The 24,114-nt window shown below is 41.6% G+C and overlaps 1 protein-coding gene across 1 annotated transcript; it reads right to left on the reverse strand.

The window, feature by feature from the left end:
• Nucleotides 1-4,901: 4,901 nt before the first annotated feature.
• acsbg2 (acyl-CoA synthetase bubblegum family member 2) lies at nt 4,902-22,132 on the reverse strand. The gene is made up of 15 exons (XM_069680237.1): nt 22,002-22,132; nt 17,395-17,530; nt 16,574-16,692; nt 15,194-15,465; nt 12,517-12,605; nt 11,164-11,284; nt 10,980-11,060; nt 10,743-10,892; nt 9,460-9,636; nt 8,380-8,561; nt 7,947-8,189; nt 7,611-7,828; nt 7,368-7,507; nt 5,945-6,191; nt 4,902-5,337 (listed from the first exon to the last, which is right to left on the reverse strand). The coding sequence occupies exons 1-15, from the start codon at nt 22,006-22,008 to the stop codon at nt 5,219-5,221; spliced, it is 2,301 nt and encodes a 766-aa protein (XP_069536338.1). The 5' UTR covers nt 22,009-22,132; the 3' UTR covers nt 4,902-5,218.
• Between the last annotated feature and the right edge of the window lie 1,982 nt (nt 22,133-24,114).

Raw genomic sequence — 24,114 nt, forward strand, 5'->3', positions numbered from 1 at the left:
GCAGTGTTTTTATTCTGATTATAGCTTTAATACGTCTCTTCTTCTGTTGCGACTCGTCCACACTCCCTCTGTCCTCGCTGTGAACGCCGTCTGAACACCGAAAAAGTGTCTCCAAAAACAAAAATATCACGAAAGAAAAACCAGGATCCCTGCCGCCTTACGTGCCCTGCAGTAACCCCCTCTCTGCCCTCACTTCTTCCCCCCCTGCCCCACCCTCATTTTCTCTCTAGGTGTGCCTCTGTCAACACAACTTCAGGCCGTTATTACTGAGAATGAACTTTGCAACTGTGTGTGTGTGTGTGAGTGACGTTTGTGCATCTGCGAGTGTGTTTTGTCCGCGACAGGAGCGATTTAAAAACCAACCCTCCTGTCCTCTTCTCTGTGCATCGATGTGGGAACTTTTAAGTCCTAGTTCATGAACTCTGACCTTTGACCCGGCTCTCATTCAGTCCCTTGTTGTGGTGAGAGATGGGAGGTCACATGGGGACTCGAGTGGAAGCCCCACTGTCTGCCCACAGTCAATGTTTTATTTATGGACCTCTGCACTTTTGGCTGTGATGACTTCAGTACTTAAGTAGTTACCTAAACTGTATTTTTAAGGATTTTATACAATATTTACATGCAATACAATATGAATTGATTTTTTTTCTTTGCCAACCATTTTTTTTTGTTTGTTTGTTTCTTATTTAATTGTCTTTTTTTGGCATGATTTGTCACTATTATTCACACACAAACGTGCCCATTGGATCTATTTTAGACGTCAAATGTCATGGGGGATGTGTCCCTGTATGTTTGTGTGTGTCATGATTCTGATGACAGCTGAACACCAAGAAGCAGGTGTTGGAAAATATTTGCTGGATGAGCTAAACTCTGACATCACCCTCTGCTTCCAGTCGGAGTAACTGGACCAGAAGGAAGTGAACTCTTTTATTTTTCTGTGTCATGTCCGGTTATGATTTGAGTGTTTCTTTTCTACTCATTCATTGTACCCAAACAAAAACTGTCAGCATCACCTGATGTTACTGTGCTACGATAACTTGAGCCTGAAGAAACACATCATAGGAAACAAGAGTTGCAAAGTGGAACTGTGCCTGGTACAGGAAGTAAAAAGGCCATTCAGTTGTCCTTTAGGCGGCATTACTTGGGACTACATGGTATCTCTAGATCTGTGAAACTCTCGCACATGAAAACCAAAAGTCAACATGTCTCGAGTCTTATCTTAAATCTTGGTAAAGATCATGGTTTGGGCAACGTCAAAGTTGACCTTTTGTTTTACATGAGACTGTGCAGCTTGCTTTAAGTCTTATGTATAACCCCTGGCATACAACCCGACTTGAAACTGTAGTGTACGATCACAAGTGAAAGAAAACACGTTCAAATGTTGTGAGAGTTTCGCAGATGTAAAGTTGCCATAGAAACATAACCTTTTACTTGCCTCGCAATCTGAACAAAACTCCATCTGATCATTGTGAAAGCCTCTTCTATCCAAACCTATCAAGCTGATGTTCTTTGTGTATCTGGAGTGCAGCTGCAAAATCTGCTGTACTCAGGCCTCCAGCGCTTTAAATTGAAAGGCATTAGTACCAATATTTCATAGTTGAAACTATTGAAACTAGTGCTCCTGCCAAACCCAGGAAAACGACAGATTCTATGTAAAGCAACATCAAAGATTGAAATGAAACAAAAGCATTAAACTGGGAATACAGAATGGGGAAAAACACTTCCTGCACCAGCGTCCGCTCCCGCTTTGCAGCTCTGAGGAGGTCTGTGGGAGTGGAGCATTTCAGCTGAGACTATTATATATATAATATGTGTATAATACAGCAAAGGTAGAATATCTACTGTGTGGATCTTTAGAGGACGAGGAGAAGGCGAAAATAGAGCAAAGGTTTCCTTGCAAATACGTGGAGGGGGGTGGGAGGGGGCATGTGCAGACGGGATGTTTCCTGTGTCAGTGGTTGTCATAATGTGTCTGTGACAGGGGACAGGGTTGCCTGTATTTATAAAGGTTTGATTTTTTTAACTGGCGGTAAAAAGGGGGAGGGGTTTTGTTCCATATATGTGGTCCAAACGACAGGAAGAACAAATGAACTGGATGGCAGAACAATTTGGTATTTTTGAGAATGAAAACTTGGCATTAAAATGCCACCATGTGGCCGTATGATGCAAGTTGTTAACAAGGACAAAACATGTTATTTTAATGTTATTTTTTATTTTGAAATCATATTATTAATAAAGTCATTAAGTACTGTTATCCCCGTGTGTGTGCGCGATCATTGACCGCTGTGTGACCCGGTCACGTCTGTGTGTGCAGGGTTCATGTAAGGTTCATGCGATGGTCCGTGCAGTCTGCGGGGTTAAAAGGACAAGCAGCGGGCCGGGTAATAACGCTCATGATGCATCGACCATCTATCGAGGAAATGTCACTATAGGGACGGACGCTTATTGGAAAAGGCTGATCAATAAATTGTCAATGTGACGCAAAGCACAGAGAAGCTAGTGTGAGAAGTGTGAGGCCTCTGTCTGCTGCTTAACCTCCTTTATTGACACTTAACTCCAAATGACACACAATGTATGTGACCATACGATGTTATAGCTATCACGTATGGGTGAGGTAGACAATACTACAAGATTTACCTTTCATACCAGCTCAGGTGCCTTTCCGTTTATTACAACTGGATGTTATTTTTCTATAAACTTTCTCAGTTGACTTTTCAGATGCAAAATACACCGATATGAGAATAATTCCTTTGATTTATTAATCACACGAATAATAAAATTCAATGATGAGAATCAATTAATTCTTTTCATAATGTTTTAAAGAAAAAAAGGTCAAATGTGAACATTTGCTGTGTGAATAGTAAACTAACTTCTATCCCAGCTGTCAGTGGGCGAGAGGCGGGGTACACCCTGGACTGATCACAAGGCTGACTCAGAGACAGACAACCTTTCACACTCACACCTACGGGCAAGTTTAGTCACCTAACGAGCATGTCTTTGGACTGTGGGAGGAAGCCGGAGTACCCAGAGGAAACCCACGCATGCACGGGGAGAACAAACTGCACACAGAAAAACTTCCTTACGCCCGAACTAGGATTTGAGGCTACAGCTCTAACCACTGCACCCTCTGACAGCGTTCTAAGAGTCCCTTACCAAAAATGTCCTGATTCTTAATCCATCACATCTATTTTGTTACCATAAATGCAAACATAAAGTTTCCGTGATTATCTGAGATGGTCGGCCTCGGGGACTGGGTTCAGACGCCTGGTGGAGCTGGAGAGTAAAACACTCCCGTTTCTTTTTGGTGCAGCTCCACTGGCTGTTGTTTCAACTCAAATATTGAAAGTAAACTGTAGTAAACAGTAATAATTAAAAGATTATTATTTGCTCCTCCAACTCAACTAGTTCCACAACTTAACTGAAGCTGGATTTCTGTTGCCGAGCAACCCAAACATTCTCCTGCACGACAGGTTGCCACAGATCAGCTACTTTGTATGATGTATATTTATATGTCTGTTTTAATTTATCATCAGCCAGTGAAGTAAGAGTCTGCTGTGTGATTCAGAGGTACCAGCTTGATCAATGTAGACACACACGGTCTGTGTGCACTCTCTATCAGCCCTCATGAAAGCCTCTTATCCAATCAGATTACTTTGTCAGAGCTAACTGTTTTCACTTTTCATTAAACAGGAAACACAAAATGAAGAGAGAACAGCAGAACATCGGCTTAATTAACTTTTATTCCATAACTGATTAAACACACAAATATTCACAGGCCTGCATCGTGCATACTTCCATTTTTCAACCCTGATATTGTTCACAACAAATTACAAACAGCTTGTTCGGTTCAGGCGAATCCAGATTTCTGTCGGGGGTTTTGTGAGTTCGAACTTTAGTTCATTTTTTTTCGCTACAAAACCTTCGTGTCAGACAGTTTAACTGCTAGACGTAGGTAAAGGATAGATGTCACTCACTCACCCCGACACACTGAATCACCATCATTTCCTCATTTAAGCACTTTTTACACACATGTTGAAATTTCTGTCTCGTTAAACCTGAACTTCAGCGAAGCGTAACCGCCAAACCTTCACATCGAGCTACCAGAGCGCTACAAATCCTCACCATATGCTTAATATTTACAATTACTTCATATACAAGGTCAGCTGTTTGGATTGCAACGAGCTTTGGAACATTAAAGATAGAAACAGACCGATAATGACGACTCTAATGCAGTCGATATATTTGCTCTAACCCTACATATAGTCTAACTTATGTACATTTCCTGTATTAGGTACTTTTTTTCTCTATGTTTGAGTGCAATCGATGTTACGAACGAAAGGTTTCTTGGAATACGTGACAGAAAAATCAGCCGTAACATAAGATTAAATAAAGACAAGTGAAAGATGATAATGTAGGCAACACTTATTTACAATATAACACAAAACACAGCAGGTCTACACACAGAGGGACTGTTCGTTTCAACAGGGCCAGGCAGGTGTGCAGGCTGCGGTGAGTCAGCATACAGGACAATCAGACTTTACAATTACAAAAAGGCAAAGTATGGCTTCAATGACGTGTTTTTTACAGCATGAAATACTACATTTGGATGCTGTTATGAGACGCTTACCTCTCTGCAACTACTTTTGCAGAAAACCTGTGACTTTTTGAACACATGAACTAAAGAATTATTTCTTTGAAAACCACCAAATACATGTAAAAGGTCAGTAAACATTTGATATGATAGCTGAATTTCATATGAAGCCTTCTCTGGAAATGTTTCTTCATTTTATTTCTTTCATTTGGCCCGCGTAAACTTTGGCAAACCGAAAATAAATTAAGAAAACAAGTTCAAAAACACAAATTACTCCTTTAAAACATCCTATGAACTTTTTGGATTCTGTCTCAAGTAATTCAGTGCAACAAACGACTCTTCTTACAAACAGCTGATGCTACTTCATCTATCCGATTTTACAGTTCAACCAAATAAATAGTTTTTAATTAAGCTTATTGAACGAAACCATAAAGCAATTTTACAATGGCTTCATATATTTGCTTCCTTTTATCGAGCACCCGCAAATGTAAACCAAGACAGAACGAGCAAAACTTAAGGCATCAAAACATCTTTACACTGGCAGCAGGGAGAGGAGAGGAGGGGCGGATAAATGAGGTGGTGTGTGTCCGTCGTGTTCTCCCTGCAGGTGGAGGAGCAGCAGCAGCTCTATTTGGGAGGCAGCGGGTTGTCGGGGGTCGTCGGAGTCGCCAGCTCCTTATAGAAGTTCTCAATCTGCTCCTTGTACATCTTCACCACCACCGGCCGCTTCAGCTTCATGGTCGGGCCTGAGGAACAAAAAGTCAGTCTGTTAAAACTTTATAAAGCTGGGTTATACATCTGAATGAAGCAAATTCAACTGACCAATTGAACCACAAACAAAGGGATCATTTATGAGACTGGTTTTTCAGCCTGGGAGCCACAATGTGAATCATAAAGGTCACAAGATGTTTATCAGGGCAGGAAATACTGGAGCACAGAGCTCTGCTTCACAAAATGAAGTTATTTTTAGATTTATAAAAGAAGCCTTGTAGCTTTTAAACCTAAAATTAACAGTGTTTTTTTTTTAAACTGATCATCAGACAGGAAACAGAAACTATTGCCCAGTATGGTTCTGAGAGCCTGAGCCATTTTCAGATTGATACCTACACTGATTTTTGAGGGGAAGAAATTCACGGATTAGCAATATGGTGGCACACACAGTGAATCTGAACTCTAGCTCTATATCATGTGACACGTGCACTTTGTTTTACATTAAAAAACAGTTGTGAACTGGCCAAGAGTGGCTCAGGAGGAGAAGTGCAAGCATCTCTTAGGCTTCAGATATATTATATAAAATACACTCATCTTCTTCCTGCAAATTCAAGACACCCCATCAGCCCACCCGTCACTCACCCAGCTCTCCTCCTGAAACGGAGAAATCCCGATCCAGAATGATCCACTTCTGGATGCGCTGAGCGTTGGAGTTCGCCTTCTCGTTGACTCGGTTGATTCCCTCCTGGATGGCGGCGTGGATCGCCCGGTCTCGCCCGCCTGCGATTTCAGAGACGCGCGTGGCGTTGCTGCCCAGCTTACGGCAGATTTCTACAGCTTCTGGCGTCAGCTCGTCCTCGGGGTCTCCTGAATCTGCGTTTATCTGGCACTGGACAGAAAATAACATTTCAAGGTTTAATTGAATCGCCTAATATCAAAATGTTCTTTTCCATGAAGATTAAGGCTTTCATGCTTCGCGCCTGTGCTCTTTTTTTCATTTTCTTGCAGTTCTCCTTAAAAGCCACTAGATGGCAGCACCTGAAAGTAAATGCTTTGCTGCTCATCTTTTCCATCAGTTCAGAAGGATGCAGTTTATCTGCTGACTCTACGATTAGATAAAAAGGTGTACAGATAAGATGTTTACAAGAATCAGAGCCGGTCATGTTTTGAATTTAACATCTTGATACCAAATTGTTAACAGGTGACATCTTTGGTCTCCATCGGATACCTTTCAGTTTGTTAAACAGCCCTTGAATTCCTCAGTTATCTACAAAGGCACAGTTTCCCTACTCACTACTTCGACTATTATAAGGGCTGCCATTACTCACACTTTCATTATCACTTAATCTGTCAATTATTTTCTTGATTGATAGATTTTTTTTGGTCTTGAATAAATAAATAAAAATCAGTAGTTCCCAAGGCCAACGGAGCAACCCAAAGAGATTCTTTTTACTGTCACTGAGAGTTAAAAAACCCCCCAAAAAAACACTTCTCATTTTAGAAGCTAAAGTTAGAAAATGTTACTCAAACCAATCAATTAGCAATTTAGCTTGAGATTAAAAAAACTGTTGACAACCAATCGATTGATCATTGCAGCTCTAACTATGTTGGACAAATAGAATCATGCGTGCTGTAAAGTCGACACCACGGGCCTCCTGGTGTATTTGTGCACATGCAAAGTAACATGCTTAGATATTCCCACACATAGATGGTGTTTAACAAAGAACGCGTGCGCTTCACATGTACAGATTTCTAGAGAAAGCTGCAATTGATATGAAAAGGTAAAACGTAAAAAAGGTAAGAGATGTGACCTTTAAGTAAAACACAGTTTGTGGGTTCACTATGCAAACTAGGCGTATTTCTACATCCATCTATGCAAACTGTGAGAATGGAAATAAGGCTCATGCACGTGCACCCAGTCCCACAACGGTTGAGGTTTATAAAACTGAAGATTTATAAATGACAAAATAATCTGTATGCATACGTCCTTTGTACTTTGTGTTAACTCTTTCAGACTTTTATGCAAATAGCTCCAAGTCCATGTCTCAGTTTCCTCAAGACTAACCTTAATGGTGAGCAGCATAGACAGGAACTTCCTCTTGTCTCCGATCAGCATGGCGTTACTAATCAGCAGCAAGGCTTCCTTCACTGCATCCTCGGTAGGAACAGGAGGGATGTTTTCTCCTCCTGCTGTGATGATGAGCTCTACAATGCAACACAAGGACACACACACCTGGTCAGTAACAGTCATGTGAGCTTGATCGTGGCTAAAGAAATAATCTCTCTCTGGTAGATCCAGTACAAATACCTTTAATCCTTCCGGTGATGAAGAGGAATCCGTTCTCATCATGTTTGCCCAGGTCTCCTGAGTGCAGCCACCCCTCTGCGTCGAGAGCCTCCTCTGTCTTGTCGGGCATGTTGAGGTAACCCATGAAGACGTGACGGCCCCAGAAGCAGATCTCACCGTTTCCCTCGTTGTCCGGGTTGTGCAGCTTTGTCTTGCATCCTGGGATCTCTTTACCACAACTGCAAGACCAAACAACATTGTTCTAACTCACAACCATGTATCTATTCCGCACTGGCTCTGATTAGTCAGCACGAAGAGATTCTGTATCAAAATAGATAGAAGTAGAAAGAAAAGTACCTGGTGAGTTTGAAGGCCTCGGGGATGGAGATGGTGTGAGGTCCGGTGCTCTCGCTCATGCCGTACAGCTCGTACACAGGGATGTCCAGGCTGAGGAAGAACTCCAGGGTGTCTTTGGTGATGGGAGCGGCGCCTGTGTAGCACTTGTTGCAGCGGTCCAGGCCCAGGGCCTTGCGCACCTTCTTGAACACAAACTTCCTGGCTAAGTGATAGCTGAGCGGTGTGCGGCCGGCTGCTCCGCTTCTGAGGAGAGACAAAAAACAGCAAGTGTGAGCGTATCTCAGACACGCTAAAAGCAAGGCTGCAAGACAATATTAAGACATGTAAGAGGGAAGTAATGACAGTTCAGGGAAAAGACGCTATTAAAGCATGAAAACAGGAAGAAGAAATGATTTAAACATGTCTGAATAAAGCCGTTACATGATGTACGTACTGATTCATCTTGGTCAGATTAGTCTGCAGGCCGACATCTTTGGCCCAGGCAGCCACCTTCCTGCGCACTGTGGAAGACTTGGCTCCCACAGACTTCATCTTCTCCTGCATCTTCTCCCAGACACGTGGGACGCCCATGAAGGCTGTGGGACGCACCTCCTTCAGAGTGTTGACCAGAGAGCCCTGGTAACAGAAGGCAGAACACTTAAAGTCAGCTGTACGACAAGTTAGTTCTGACCAAGTAATCTGATTGGATAAGAGGCATTCCATGAGTGCTGATATCTGTATCACCGCCTCAACCACGTGTTCTGAATACTGTTAATTAACATTACATCAGACTGTGTATCATCACTGGTTGATGATAAATTAAAACGAACATAAATATACTTGATAAAAATCAGCTGATCTGTGGTGACCTGTAGACACAGAGTGCAGGAGAATGTTTGTGTTGCTTGGCAACAAAAGTCCAGTTTCGGTTAAGTTGTTGAACTAGTTGAGTTGGTGGAATGTTATATACTTTTAACTACTATTTGCAGCTGTTGTAACTGTTGTATAAAAGCATCACACTCAAGATAGTGATGTTGAACTGATCCAAAATTAAATATTACATACAGTTCACAGCCCACGAGACCTTGTTAAACTATTGCATACAAAAAAAGAGGCTTTTCATACGTCCACCCTCAGGATGTCTAGTGAACTTTAACTGGAACGATTGTTAATGTGCCTCTTCTAACTACATTACATGTTTGGGTGATGACGATGATGAAATTAAAAGAGACCTACAGAGCTCTGAGAGGCAGCAGTTCAGCAAACTACATGTGTCTTTAAACCGTTCCCATGAAAGGACACGTTATGGGAGATGCACATGATCAGAGGAAGCTGAGTCATGAAGATACCCTCGACCCTTATCTTGGAGAAGGAAACTGGCTTTGCTTAAAAGAGCCATCGCTCTCATCAGTCTATTTGGGAAAATATTTGTATCATATTTGTACAGTTTATGGTTTTTATATATCCTTTATGTCTGCAGTAAATAATGGGCCATATTATATCGTAGCTTGTGTGTTCTTGTCATGTTTCTCACCTTTAGTGCATCTGGCTGAGCGAAGTATGTCGCCCCTCCGACCTTCATGGTGACCCAGATGTCGACCATCTGAGCGGCGACGTGGCTGAGCGGCAGGTAGCTGACCACCGACTCCTGAGCCTGAGTGGCGTCTGTCAGGCGCACGTGACGGCAGGTGGCGAGCGCGGTCCACGTCACCTGAGGGGAGGAAGGGATGTAGGTTAACGAAGTAAGTACATTTTGTTTATATAGCAAATTTCCCTGCAATAATAAGGTATAATAGGCAGTACAATAAATTATACGGAACATTCACCTAAAGAGGTGTTATTATGCACATTTTAAGACATATAATGTTACAATGTTGGATGTCCAGACTTAATGTGGGTGAAGTTTTAGATCTGTAGGTACAAGTATGTTGGAGTAATCCCCAGGCTTCTCAGCTCAGTCTGCAGGCTGCTGTGAACGCCAGGTTTCACACTGTTTTTTCTACACGCTGCACTTTGTGACGTCACAAAGTGCAGCTTCAACAGGCTTCGGAGAGCTGGCCAATCAGAAGAAAGTGGGCTTGTAGGGTTTCTTAAAGGGACAGAGCTGACTGAGTCGTTTCAGGCAGAGGCTGTATGAGGGCCTGCACAGAGCACCAGGGTGAGAAAAATTTTTTAACCTTAAATTATGCTAAGCTACTCCACAGGTATCACAGAGTGGAATATGAAGCTACAAACTAGCATAATACCCCACCTTTAAGTAGACTGGGTGAAAACCTGAATGCCTGTACAAACAGATGTTTTTAACTGGTTTCTGAAAGACTCAGAGTCAGTAGAGCGGACAGCTATAGGCAGGGCGTTCCAGAGGCATTGTGCTATGGCCTCAAGCGTGTGTTTGTGGAAGTTATTTTTTTTATGCGTTTTAGGTCACATAGGGACATGTTATTACAGGTTAAAGAGAGGAACACACAAACAAGCGTGAATGTGTGACTGCAGTGTTTTAGAGCTCTTAAAGTAAACTTTGAGAGGCATAAAATACGTGTTTGAAAACATGGTTTCATAGTTTCAGTCCGCTGCGTGCAAAGTTTATAGGTTTAGGGTTTAACAGGTCTACAGCACAACAACACAAAGGTGAAGTAATTTAAATTCCTCTACATATTTGGCTGATTCATAACATCAGTATGTAGAAACCTGCTTAACAATCAGGTCAACCCTTTGAGCTGTCAGCAGCACATTTCTTTCCTCACAGAACAAGAACAAGCAGCTGAACATTCGACACTTCAGTTAGAGTTAAAAACACACTCAGCTCATGTAACTTACATTATCATGGCTGAGCATGACTCCTTTGGGCTGGCCTGTGGTCCCTGAGGTGTAGATGAGGGTGCAGCATTGGTTTGGTTTCTGGCTGGAGATGATCGCATCCAGCGGTGCGTCGGGCTCATCGCGTCCGAGCTCCATGAACTCGGCCCACTGCAGAGAACAAACAAAACCACTGAGATGGATGCTTCTAAATGAACACTAGCTTTATGTTTCTGTTAAACAGCTTGATGTGCTTACTGTGTACAGATTTGGTCTCTTCTCTTTAAGTGCATCTTTGTATTGGATAATTGCTTTCAAGTGTGGCAGCTTGTCTTCAACCTGTGAACAAAAACAGAATCTATCATATAAGCTTCTCTATATAGCTTATATTCATAGTTGTCAACAGTATTTAAAAGCACTTCATCACTCTTTCTGGTCTCACCTGAAGGATCTTCTGCAGCTGTTTGTGGTTCTCCACCACAATGATGTTTGCCTTGCAGTTGTCTGCTACATACTGGCACGCCTCAGGAGAGTTGGTGGTGTAGATGCCCACAGCAAACCCACTGCAAAGGACGACAGACAGGTCAGACTTTCTGTTGCACATTCACCGACTTACATGAGATTCTGCCACAATTGTGGAAGATGATGTTTGTAGTTATGAGATGTTTTATAATTAATCTAAAGACAGTAACAGTGCACTTTTAATGCCACTTTCCCACTGGTCAAAAAACCCACTAACACCCGCTAACACTCTGCTTTTGTGCTTAGTGGGAAGGTTACAATCGGCATTCAGACCCAGGTGAAATGACTGCAGTAGACCCGGGTAGTATCGATTATTAGTTACTGTTTCGATTATACCGGATTAGCCGGCTTCAGAAAGACTACACTGCTAAAACTTCCTGTCTTAATCTTCAGAACAATAGAAACTGCCTCATGTTGCAGCTTTGTTTTGACTGGAAACCTTGCATTCAGATCTAATGAAGCGACAGACAGGCAAAACTTGATTTTTTTCAGCACATGGCCTGTAGAAAACGTGAGTTCACAAACTCGACCTGTGATGCTTCATTGGGACCAGTTTGACGAGTCGACAGTCGTATTAAAACATTCTTATTGTCATGCATCAGCACTGAGCAGAGGGAAGGCGTGGGATACATCAACACTATCAGCCTGTGTGAACACTTTTATGCATTAGCTTGCAAGAGAGACAACATGTACTGTTCTTCAGTGTCCTGCACACAGTAAATATTGGATTCCAACAGAATCACAGCTCATTGAGCTGACAGCGTGAATATGTCACAGAGCAGATGTTTGGTGATGTAAGCAGCTCAGCTGAGGCAAATCAAAGCAGAGGTTTTGGTTTTTCAGAATGAATAAATGCTTTTATTTCTATTGACTTTTACTAAGGCTGAGCATTCATGCAAACACATGCAGAAGAGAGGCTGTGTGATCACTGTTGTATGATCTGTGCACAATTTATCAGTGGTAAAAGAAGTGCCAATAAAAACATATAAAGAAACTCCATGACAAGTAAAAGTCCATATAAGTCCAGTAATCAAAGTAAGTAAATGTTCTCTGTTGCATTTCATCAGCTTCCTGCTCAGGACGCCTTTAAGCCAAAAGACTACGTGCTAAACTGCCTGACACCCACTGTTGCTCTCAGGTGTGTTTTCATTTGCTCGTCCCAGATGACACCACTCAGGTATGGAGCAAATAAGCACAGAGCTGCAGGTGAGGCAACAGTGAGTTCATCACTAACACACACGGAAAAAAGGACGAAAATGAAGGTGAAACTCACCCAGCCAAAATGGCTCCAACGTCAGAGATGAACCACTCGGTCGAGTTGAAGCCCAGGATGCCGACGCCGTGGTAACGCTGCAAGCCCAGCTGCAGAAAGAAAATATAAGACATTTTTAATAATCCTAAAAAAGTAAGCAGTTAATTCCCAGTTTATAATTTTGCTGGGATGTTGCAAGTTAGTTATAATCTCTCTTTCATTAAGGCTGTTGTAGTTGTCGACGGTTTTAATGATTAATTGATTAGTTAACTATTAAATCAATCAACAAAAATGTTGATAATTTGCTTAAGCAGTGTTTTATGTATAAAAAAAAACAAAAAAAAAAGCACGAATTCTCTGTATCCAGCTTCTGAAATGTGAATATTTCTTATATCTCTGATATATCTTTTCTCTTCTTTGAAAAAGAACCGAATATCTTTGGGTTTGGAAACATACAAGACCATTTAGGTCATCTTTGGCTTTGGGAATCGCTGACATTTTCAACATTTCATGACGGATTTAAGACCAAACCACTAATCGAATCATCAAGAAAATAATCCCCACAACAGAGGCGTAATGATCCCGCCTTCAACTGGCAGTGTATAAGGGGCTAAAGGTAGCAATGTTGAGAAACAGACCAAAAATGTGACAAAGGTCGTGACTGGATTGAAACTGGGAGGCATTTCGGTTCCTGAGGCCTCCGTGATGATGCCTCCTCTTTAACTTCCCTTTTAAACTAAATAATTCTGCTGTCAGATGAAGACTTTGTTACACTTAATGAGCTTATTTTCACATCTTATGATCAAAGTTTACACTGAGTTTAGAACAGTTGTTCTCTCTTTATGAATCTACATACATATATACGTAAACAAAGTTTTTTTTTAAGCCTGAAGCATGAAGAGGTGGTGTTCAACAGATCTGCTGATCCGGCGTGATCAGAGCTTAGCGTTGCTTGGAGCATATCGCCACATGAGCCGTTACAATGAATAAAGGCATGGGGCTAAATGTAAACAAAACTACCATAATGGAAACTAACTAGTAATACAAGCAGTGACCTTTTAAAATAACTTGATTTACAGTAGTTGGAGTATTATATGAGGTTTGGCATTTGAAGCTCGACTGAAGCTGGAAAGTCGCGTTGTAGGTCTGAGAGTCTGTCGCGTGGGGCATCAAGGTCAGGTTGTTTATATGAATAATTACAGAGAGACGCGTGTAGGCAGGTTTCTTTGTGTTTCTGTGTGTACATGCCCCCTGCTGAGTAACAGTGCAAGGTTTCACGCTAAACAATAACGTGCTCTGTCCTGCACGAACAGCCGACGCCTGTCTTGAGCTGCCTGCTGATATTTATTTCAGTCCTGCGTTGCTTCGACGGACTTGGCATCAAATCAAAAACAGCCTCACAAGACTTTTAAACTTTGACCACAGAGGGCGATTGTTCAAACCAAACACAAATCTTACATCTTCAGAAACTGAAGGGAAATCTTCTTGTATCTTCTGATGGATAAAACAGAATTATCAACACTTATCAGATTCTTCTCTCCTTGATATTAAGAAGTTGTGTAATTAAGAACTTTTGTATATTTTGCAATGGGATAGGAATTCCTCTTGTTGCACAACGGCACGTTTTAAAACTTCCCAGCACTGAAAGTGAAATGTTGAACTGTTCCGGGTTTTGTTTCCTCTAAACCTGAAAGTGTGAAAAAAAAAGAAAGACCTCTGATAAGAATCTCAGATTTCCATGCAGAATACAGTCTCGTTTTTATAAAAGCTCAGGTGCCAGTTTAGCTCAGAGGCCAAATCCTGCGTCCTACATACAGAGGCTACAGTCCTCCATTTATATAAGCTACAGATATACCACCAGTCACAGTGTTTGCTAGTGCTGCCACTAACAACTATTGGTGATTGATATCCAGGGCCAGTTTCGGGTCTTTGTTTTAAAGGTTTCGGGGGTTGGTCTTATCAGAAAGCTTATATACATTACAAACGGGACACAGCAAAAACATTCCATATGAGCTGAGACGGAGAGACAGAGCTCGGGTGGGAGAGAGAGCGATCGCCGTTACGTCCGTAACCTGTTGTTATTAATTCATGTTTTGCGAACATATTGTAGGTTAAGGCATACGTAAGACTTATACTACGTTTAATTGTAAAGAAAATTAAGCAGGAACCGCAATAAAGAGCCTCGTGAGTGACTTTATCTACCAAACAACTTCCTGAACGGCTGTCCCGGAAACACTTCAAGATAAAAGCATTGTGAACAGACGAGCGCAGTCAGAATGCTAGATCGGGCTTTTACTTTGAAAAATCACACCAGAAGTGTTACTTTCCATGCCTCAGACATTCTCTACAGGAAGAGATGTTAACATTGCTGTCAAAGATCAATACATTACATTTTCATATTAAAGGCTAGGGCTATATATCATTAATTTTTCATCAATTTTGTACTAAAGTTCTCAATAAAATAAGAAAATAATATGTATTTGTCAAGTATTTAATTCACACAGGATCGCCCAAAAATAGGCTTTACCGTGTGTTTATTTCATTTAGACTAATTATTTGTTAAATAACCAGAAAACATTCTACATTGTGATATAAATCATTATCCCCCACTCTCTACTCCCCACATTTCCCATCCCTCTTCATCTGTCCTATCGACTAAAAGCAAAAGCCAAAAAATAATCTTAATTAAAAAAACTACCTTAAGGAAGCTCTTGGCGGCGGTGCGGCAGGTCTGGTAGTAGTCTCTGTAGTTCAGGCTCTTCTGCTGCTCGCCCTCCTTCCAGCTCAGAGCTGTAAAGTCGCCAAAGCGCTCCACAGCTGAGGTGAACATCTCGTTGATGGTCAAAGGGGTCTCGGCAGCCAGGCCGGAGTCCCCCATCCTCAGTTTCACCTCGGCGTCACCCTGAGACGTCCACAGGCCGGGCTCGCCTGCTGCTGGCACCGACAGGGAGTTCGGGCGCTCGGCTTTTACTGGAAGACGAGAAAAAGACACGTTCAACTAATCGCTTTGTGACCAGCAACAGACATCTTGTGTTTTGTCGTATATGAAGGGATGCTACTTGCTGTCTGGCACCTCTTAAAAAGATACAACAAAACAAGGGCTACTGAGCAAACATTTAAGCCCGATCTGAGCCAGGGGATCTCAGGGAGCACAGGTGACAGACAGATAGCTCTTACTTGAGGTCAGCTGGATGTAGTTTAGATTTTCTATCTGGTCATCCTAGAGTGTAACATGTTTCCTTAGTAATTACTTTAGCACCAAGGTAATTATCATAATAACAGATGGACCAATCTACAACAATAAAACTGCAATGAAAAGTAGATTGCATTTAAGTGTCTATGTAAGTTTTGATAACAAAAGGGAAGAGCACCAATTGCATTGACAACAAAAGTCTCTCAGTGACCCAACTGCCAACAGGATGTTTGTACTGTATGGTTTCATATTGCAGACAATTAAACTCAATGATGGTGGATTTATGACCAACTGCAAGCAGCTGGTTATCAGTACATGAAGCTGCTGAGACGGCAGGAGGTGAGGTACTTCAGCAATTAAATCTTGAGGTATAACAAAAACTTATTTAGTGCATGATCTAATGGAAACACTGACTTGGTGTTTTCAAGGCTCCTGTAAGTCTGTTTAGATGAACTTTGAGAATGACAAGAAATGACGTCAGCCTTGTCTCGAAGTAAAAGAGAAACTAAGTTTTACATAAACAAATCATGGAATAATAGTTTGTGTATTTTTTCCCCTCTGTGACCGAGACGGGAAGGAATGTCAAAGCGGAGACTGAAGACAGGAAAAGGAAAGTCGAATGTGTTCAGCCAAAGAATGTGGGAACTACTCTCTGGCTCACTTCCTCAGGAAAAAGAAAAAATAAAGGTCACTTGTGCTGACTTCAGCAACTCGAGCCAACACAGTGACCGGATCAAACTCAGAATATAGCCTCAGATTGTGTCGTTATTTTCTGCTTATCTTCATTCAAATCTGGCGGCACCACCCTCAAGACTGTTGTAGTCCAGGGGAGGGATGCAGAAAGAGTTAACCCGTTCAGCTCGGTGGCTTTTCTTCTGCCCTCACCTGTTTGTGTGTTTGCCTGTGCAGCGAGGACCTCTGTAGCCATGGCGCTGCTTTTGACATCATCTTGTGCGCCGGTCTCCTCTTCCCTTTCCCCTGCGGACTCTTCCCCTGAAGACTCGCTGGAGAGAAAGCAAAGGAACAAAACATGTCAATTAACTCAGGAGGGCGGTTTCCCACAGTGACTGCACTCTGCCACATCCTCAGAGGGTCATGGAGGGGGGGAACTGTGGCTTCAAACAGACACGTCATCATCCTGAGAATGATGAGTTTAAGAATAAAGTTTATATTATTAGTGCATTACATTAAAGCCTCTGGGAGAAGCAACAGTAATTAAAGCACTATAGCTACAGTGACAGGGAAATAATTGTATATACAAAGAGAGTGAACCATTACTACCATTCTGTGGACTTCTGCTGAGCACTGGAGCTTTAACCTGGGCAGTGAATTTGGCTGCCATCTGCATCCTGTAATTACCCTACTATACTCAAATCTTAGTGAAAGACAGAGATGCTACATGTGGGTAAAAAACACAAACAACCAGCTCTCAAGCTAGCAATGTTGTACCTACTAAACACATCTGACTCTAGAGCAGTGGTTCCCAAACGTCCTGGCTTGTGAAGGTGAAGAGCCCTCCCAAAGGTTTTATATTCCTGTGAGCAAAAGTCGATTTTTCACATTCTAAATTGTTTCATTTCAATCTATATATAACTTATTGGTCATCCTGTGGCTCCTAAACTCTGTCTGCTAATACCCAGGTTGGAGAACCAGAGCTCTGGAGACAGTTCAGTTGAGGTGTCTTGGATTTGTTTGCGTGTACGTACTTTGCTGTATCCACGATGCCGTCATCGAGGGAGGCTGCGCTGCTCCCCGCTCCGCAGGAGGACTCCAAGAAGTCGCCTGCTCTCGGAGGCTCCATCACCACGGCTTCAGACGTGGCGCTGGGCTCACACACGGTCACTGAAGGAGAGAGTGACAGGGAGCGTTAGCTACTGTAAACTGGAAAGCTATGGCTGTTACAGCTAATGAAGTTAAACAGACACGAGCCGTATGAGAATACACACAATGTGGTAAGCATTTCCCAAAACTGTGTCAGGGGCATCTGCAAAGTAATGTCTTCTTCTTTCTAATGTAGGATAGGGCTTCCACTAATCATTACCTTCACTATAGATTGATCTATTGATTATTTTCTAAAAGAACCCATTAATCTATTTGTAAAGTGAATTAAAAACACCAGGCGAAAGCCGAGAGACATTCAGTTAACATTAATATCAAACAGTTTAGACACAATTTAGAAGCTACAATCAGGTCATGCTCTTTGCTTAAGAGATTACTTACTTCCTGATTAATTTTCTATCAATCAACGTAATGTTTAAGCTTATTCAGGAAACTGAGTTCTGATGGTTTTGAAGTTTTTGCTCTTTCTTGCTAATTTGTTTGTTGAAAAAAAGTGAGTCCTCTTTAAAGCACGAATCCAAACCACCTGAGAAATGTGTCTATCAAGGCACTACTGTCAGAGGTTCATCTGACTAGAACTAGGAATTGAAAAGTTGTTAGCATCCTATTAGCAACTAATTATGCAAAGACATATTGAAGTTTTCTGTTGAGGAAAGGAGCAGAGCTCTGCCGAGGTTTATTCTTTATAATTTGGTGTGGGGGCCTTTTTTTTATACAATATTGACATTCAAAAACTCTTTTGGAAAAAGACTGAAGCGTGTTTGAGAAAAAACCTTGAAACTTAAAAAAACAGAACAGAAACAAAATTAGCTCCTGCGGTCTAATTGCGAGGGAGTAACACGAGTGTGTGACAGAAGGCTGCTTCTAGTTCTCACAAGACTCACACCTGAGTGTTGTTGGCACCAGGTCACAAAACCTTTTCCTCGCAGCTGTAGTCGGGTTTACATTTACACACCCATGTGTAACACTGCTCTTAGCTCTGGTGTTTTAATGCATATCAATACAACAGCTGTGAATCTAAATGTTGCTAACGTGTGTTGACTGACTGACGGAATACATGTGCGCAAACACACCGATAGGACATCCATCACAGGACAAACTCTATGGTACATCTCCCATATGATCCCCCTATACTGCTGCCTTTATGTGCCGCAAAACAAACATCGTCTTTGTCTGTACTGCAACGCTCTGTTGACAAAATGTGGTTGTACAGCAACAGTGTTGGGAACATACAGAGCCCAACGAGCAAAGTGGAAATTCCTGCTTCGGATAACATCGTCTCTCGTTGCCATTCTTGTCCAACAAAACACCTTTTTTATGACTGTTTTCATTGCTCCGCCCACTTTAAACGCCACGTAGATTAATCTAATGTGATTATGAAACAAACGTTTGAGATAAGAGGGTGTAAAAGCCGAGCAGGACGGACAAAGTCAACACTCTCCTCTATATACCACCCTGCATTGTTTACATGGCGTTACAGTGCGTAACAGGTGATCAGCTACATTTCCTTAGCTGTTTTTCACCATTACCTCAACACAGGAAGCACAACAAAGCATCCCAAACAATAAAACATCACCCATCGTTTCGCCGTCAAACCCACGCTTCTGTGACGCCCCCGCTCTCATTCAAGCCCCCAATGTGTTTTTGTGAATAACAGGTCTGAGCTGCTGCATGCCTGTTTATTCAAGGGGGCTGAAAACACATACCAGCGGCTTCGTCTGCTTATTGTGGCAGCAGCCTATCGTGACCCGCCTCTCGGGGACAATTGTGCGAGGGTTAAGTGGAAAGGAGCTGGCTCCAGAGAGGTCAGAGAGCAGGAACCAAAATATTTTCCATGAGGGCTGTAGAGTTTTGCACATATTTGCCAACCACACCTGCCAATATTTAACCAGAAAACAAGGAAAAGGTGGAGGAAATTGTGTCTAAAATGGCAGGAATTGCACTGGTAGCATTTACTGGTATAGCCCCTTAGTGTCATCATCACTGCTGTAAAAACAATCAATACTATTCCAGTAATGTAGCAAGCGGCCAGCTGATCCCAAAGAGACTGTTAACGAGTCCTATAGAGGTCTTAAGGAGGGAGATCTCAGAGGGTGGTCTCACCAACGCTCACATGGACACGTGAGAAGCAGCCATTTTATTTCGCCTCCTCCTTCCAATGCAGCTGCACATTCCTCAAGGACACAGCTGTGAGAGGATGTGGGTTTCAGTTGAAGTTGGAGGAGAGAAGATATGGAAGGAACTGGGGGTTTGGTTTTTGGGCAGGGATCTTGTTTCTCCAGGGCTTTTGTTTGCGTCTTCATGTGTTGGGGTCAAAGGTTAGAAGGGGTGAGGGGAGTGACACTGATCTTGAGAAAAGGTTCATTCACATATAACCTTAAGTATCAGACTCAAAAAAACATCTTAAGGCTATTTCTTTCTTAATCCCCCTTCTTCTTTTTAAACTCATTCTGATGAGCTTTCATCACGAGTCCATCACGTTTCGATCACATATAAAGACTCAAGACGCATTCTCGTTTGGCAACCTCCTGCTTCTTGTCAGGCTGTGACAAATGCCTCACAACATCACTCATTTGTCACCATGGGTCTTGCATTATTTGCCCCAAAATAAAATCTCCTGTCAAAACTATCACTTTCAAATGAGTCATAATCCACTTCCCAAATTGCTGCAGTTTACCGGTATTACTCGTTAGATGTTTGTGGACTTCCCCTAACTTGAACTTCACACCAACCAAAACTAAGGTCTCTAGGGGAAGTAGGGCTGCATCCAAGTATTGGTTGAAACCTTTAAAATAGGTACTGACAGCAATAACCCAGTACAAACTGGTGTTGAAACTGCAAAACTGCATTAGATGCTTTTTGCACCCTGATCCTGGACAAGAAGTTTGTTTGGTTTGGACTGCAGCCAATTGAAGCAAGCATTATTTGATTTTCACAAGACGTTTGATTGGCCCGCAACAAGAGCAACTACAACCCATACGTGGTGTGCTGAAGTCAAGGGTGATGTAGTTTATAATGCTGGCATTCAGCAAGACTGTGTCCCCAAAAAGGTTTGAAAGAACGGCTCATATAAGAATTCTAGTAATATGAAGACTTTAAAATCAACAAATTAAAGTGGTTTGCTTCTCAAGTCAAAGCTTCCATTCACTGGGTTGGAAAATAAAATATACAAAAAAAGGTTTCACTGTAGGTTTCACTTAAGGGTTCTGGTATTGGTACTGCTTCTGTAGTTTTCCAAATTATACCCAACCCTAGCGTCAGAGTGAAAACAGCAACTCTGATTAATAACAAATCAAATGACTGACTCATCATTTCCTTAACATTCATGTCAGCCCAGAAAGACAGGAATAATTTCCTGCACCCTTTCTTGTGTGCTTTTGCTAGATTTCCTTGTTATGTGCCAGCACAACTGCTAAGCTATCTGACGTGTTAATCACTGCACAGACTGATTCATTATTGCAACTGCGTCCACGTTAATCAGCACAGGATTAATGCAGAGCCGAGTCCTGCAACAGCTGTTCGATTCAGAAAGGGAAAATCCAACAGTTGGAAGGATACCACATTTAAACCTTTCTAGTTTTTACACTGACTCAAGTAGGAGACACGTCCTTTACGAAAACGAAAGGAGGGATACTCAAAACCAAACCAAAGAAGGGACGCTCCCCAAAACAATGCTAACCATGCCTGCAAACTTCAGTTAGGTTAATCCCCTGTCAAACCGAGCAGACAAAAGCCCACCCCTCCCTTCACTTCTGTCTCGGTTTCTTTTTGCATTGTCCAAGATAACAGCTCTCTCCACTTGTCTGTCTGAACAGAAGTGTGAGATTATTTGTTTTTCAATCAATACGTCCCCTGATTGATCCACACCCTCAGCCAGCTGCCTCCTCTGTACAGCAGAGCAGTTTTTACGACTGGGCGTGATCCTCAGCATCCTCGCTGCACACAGCTCTCACGTCAAGCCTTAACATATTTGATCCAGTCTCAAATATTTGGGAGCTAATGCAGACATTTAAATTAAATCAGGCCAAGGCTTTAAACACATCCCAATGTTACACACATCTGCTGGTTGGGTTACACCCTTTTGCAAGCAAGCAGATGTGAACATGTTGGAGGGTGAGTGAAGCACACATTTCACCTCTGATGAAATTTACAGATGAAACACTGTGAATCACAGCGGTAAAAAATGAGCTCCATTGAATTACAACTGAGGGTACATGTCAGGGAACGGTTAAGCCAAATGGTGTCCAAAATACAGCATCAAACCTTTGTAATTAACTGATCTTAATTCATATAAAACCTGTAGTATCATACATTAAATATGTGTATAAAAACTGTTTTCTCAGGGATCATAACAAAGCAGTTTCTTAGCAAACCTGATCTGTTAAAGTGAAAGATAAAAGAAGAAGAAGAAGAAGAAGATGAAAGGAACACATCTCATCTTACATTAAATTAAAAAACATATTGTTATACTCACATTGCATTGTTGGAATCTAATCGTCTCCCAGTTTGTATTAAAGGGTTTTCTCTTGAATCGTCCCTCTTTCTAAACACTGTGGCTTCAGGTTGCCGCTTAACACACACAAATACGCCGGCTGTCTGCTGTTTCTACTACTTGGGCAAGCACATCATTCATTTTCAAACACTAGCCGGCTCGGTTGGTCCCACCCCCTAAAAAAACCCCACCCAGAAAAGCTAGCCAGCTTCCTGCAGACACACGCGCTCCCCCCCTCCCTTCCTCTTTCACCACTCAACAACCTGATTGGCTGAAACTGCTCACACCACAGACTCACCGTCCATATAAGGCCACGCAAGCCAAATGAATAAGGTGGGGGAAGTAGCTGTGAGGATACACACACACACACACACACACACACACTCACTATTTGACAGATGATGCTATGAGACCAAAACCCATCCCCCCACAGAGATATTCCACTGCACACACGTTGCAGATACGCCGGTTGAGGTTACTGTCGGACAAACTCCGTGCAAAAGGTTTCTGAGGCCACACTACAAATGCAGCTGTGCAGGCTCTGCTGTTTTACTTTCCACTGACTGAAATATACACGTTATACTCGTCTCAAAGGCAGCCACATCCTGTGACCCACATATACAAAAGTGTTACACGTAGATCTTTTTCTTTTTATTATCTTCTTCATTTGAAGCCATCGTTAGCTCATTGAGGCAGCAAATTACTAATATCAGAGTTTGTCAAAAATATTTAAAAATGCCAAACAGTTTCCCAGGGTTCAATAGCTTTTTTTTTTGCACCAAAACCCCAAACGATATTCTGCTTATGATATAAAACCGACAAAACTAGCACATTTCTGTATCGGAGACTAAAGAACGTGGAAAAAAGGCACGTTTTTGTCTTCAAAAATTACCAACAAGAGTACAAACTGATTTGTAGATCAACCAATTATCAATAAACTGCTCCATAAGCTCTTCCATATCTTTAAAAAATGCTGCAGCAGATGATGTCAAATACTGTAATAAATTTAAATGCAAATTTGACACACTTTTACTTGCAATACTCAGTATTTCCATTTTTTGACACACCATACTTCTACCTCTATTACATTAAAAACGGGGAAACACTGCACTTTTTATTCCATAGCAATTATATCACAGCCACAGCTACTATACAATTTAAGATTTTAAATTAATTGTTTTGGTAATATAATGGGAAAAAAAGGTGACAAAAGTCCATCTCAGCTCAGTATGGTTTTTAAACAAACATTTTTAGGTACTGTTGTTTGCATTTCCCCCAGAATTTCCATTCAATGACACTTCATACTTCTGCTCTTCTACTATTCAAATGTGAAACAAGGTACTTTTCACTCCACTGTCACAGCCATAGCTACTATGCAAATTAAGATTTTACATGAGCACAATATGTATGATGAGTCTCATACAATACACACCCACTGTTACTTTAACTAGCCAGCTATTTAAAGAGTAAGAAACATTGATCAGAAAGAAAATAAATCTTCTGCTTGCAAGTAAAATATTTCGTCGTTACAGCTTTAAGGATCTGAAGAAAATCTGAGGAAAATCTGCTTTTTCTTTTTTAAATGACAAAATAATAATTCAGGATTTCTTATATAAGACCGATAAGAACTAGCTTCACCGAAACCAACAGCATTATCAATGAGTCAATAATAAAAGCCTAATCATGTGTGTGCTTTTGATATTCTAACTACATTCGGCTAATGATATTTACATACTTTTTCAAAGGTATAATTTTCAAAGTTCTGTTTGGTCTGTGAGTTATTAGTACTTCTACTTCAGTAAATAATCTGAGCACTTCTCCTCCCCTGCAGAGTAGTATCATACAATAGATGCTGAAATCAAAACAACATATTTGCAGGCTGAATCACAGCAGCATCAATTACACCTAAACAAGTGAGTCATGGAGCTGTAAATGTTACAAAGGAAACACTGTTACTTACTTTTAACATTGTTTTGAAACCTAATTTTAGACTGAAAATTAAAGCCGTCAGCCCAATTATACAGCTTGACCAGGAAATCCCGTACTTCTAGTTCTACTCGACCAAGACCTGATACACAGCATACTCAAACAAATA

Source organism: Semicossyphus pulcher, unplaced genomic scaffold (genome assembly GCF_022749685.1).
Source record: "Semicossyphus pulcher isolate SPU_LCO1_2020_fin unplaced genomic scaffold, fSemPul1.0.p SCAF_4, whole genome shotgun sequence".
NCBI lineage: Eukaryota > Metazoa > Chordata > Actinopteri > Labriformes > Labridae > Semicossyphus > Semicossyphus pulcher.

Coding starts and splice junctions, on each gene's coding strand:
- acsbg2 (XM_069680237.1), bottom strand. Junction 11,285..12,516: donor GTTGGAGCCATTTTGGCTGG/GTGAGTTTCACC, acceptor CGTCCTTTGCAG/TGGGTTTGCTGTGGGCATCT. Junction 9,637..10,742: donor TCATGCTCAGCCATGATAAT/GTAAGTTACATG, acceptor TCCTCCCCTCAG/GTGACGTGGACCGCGCTCGC.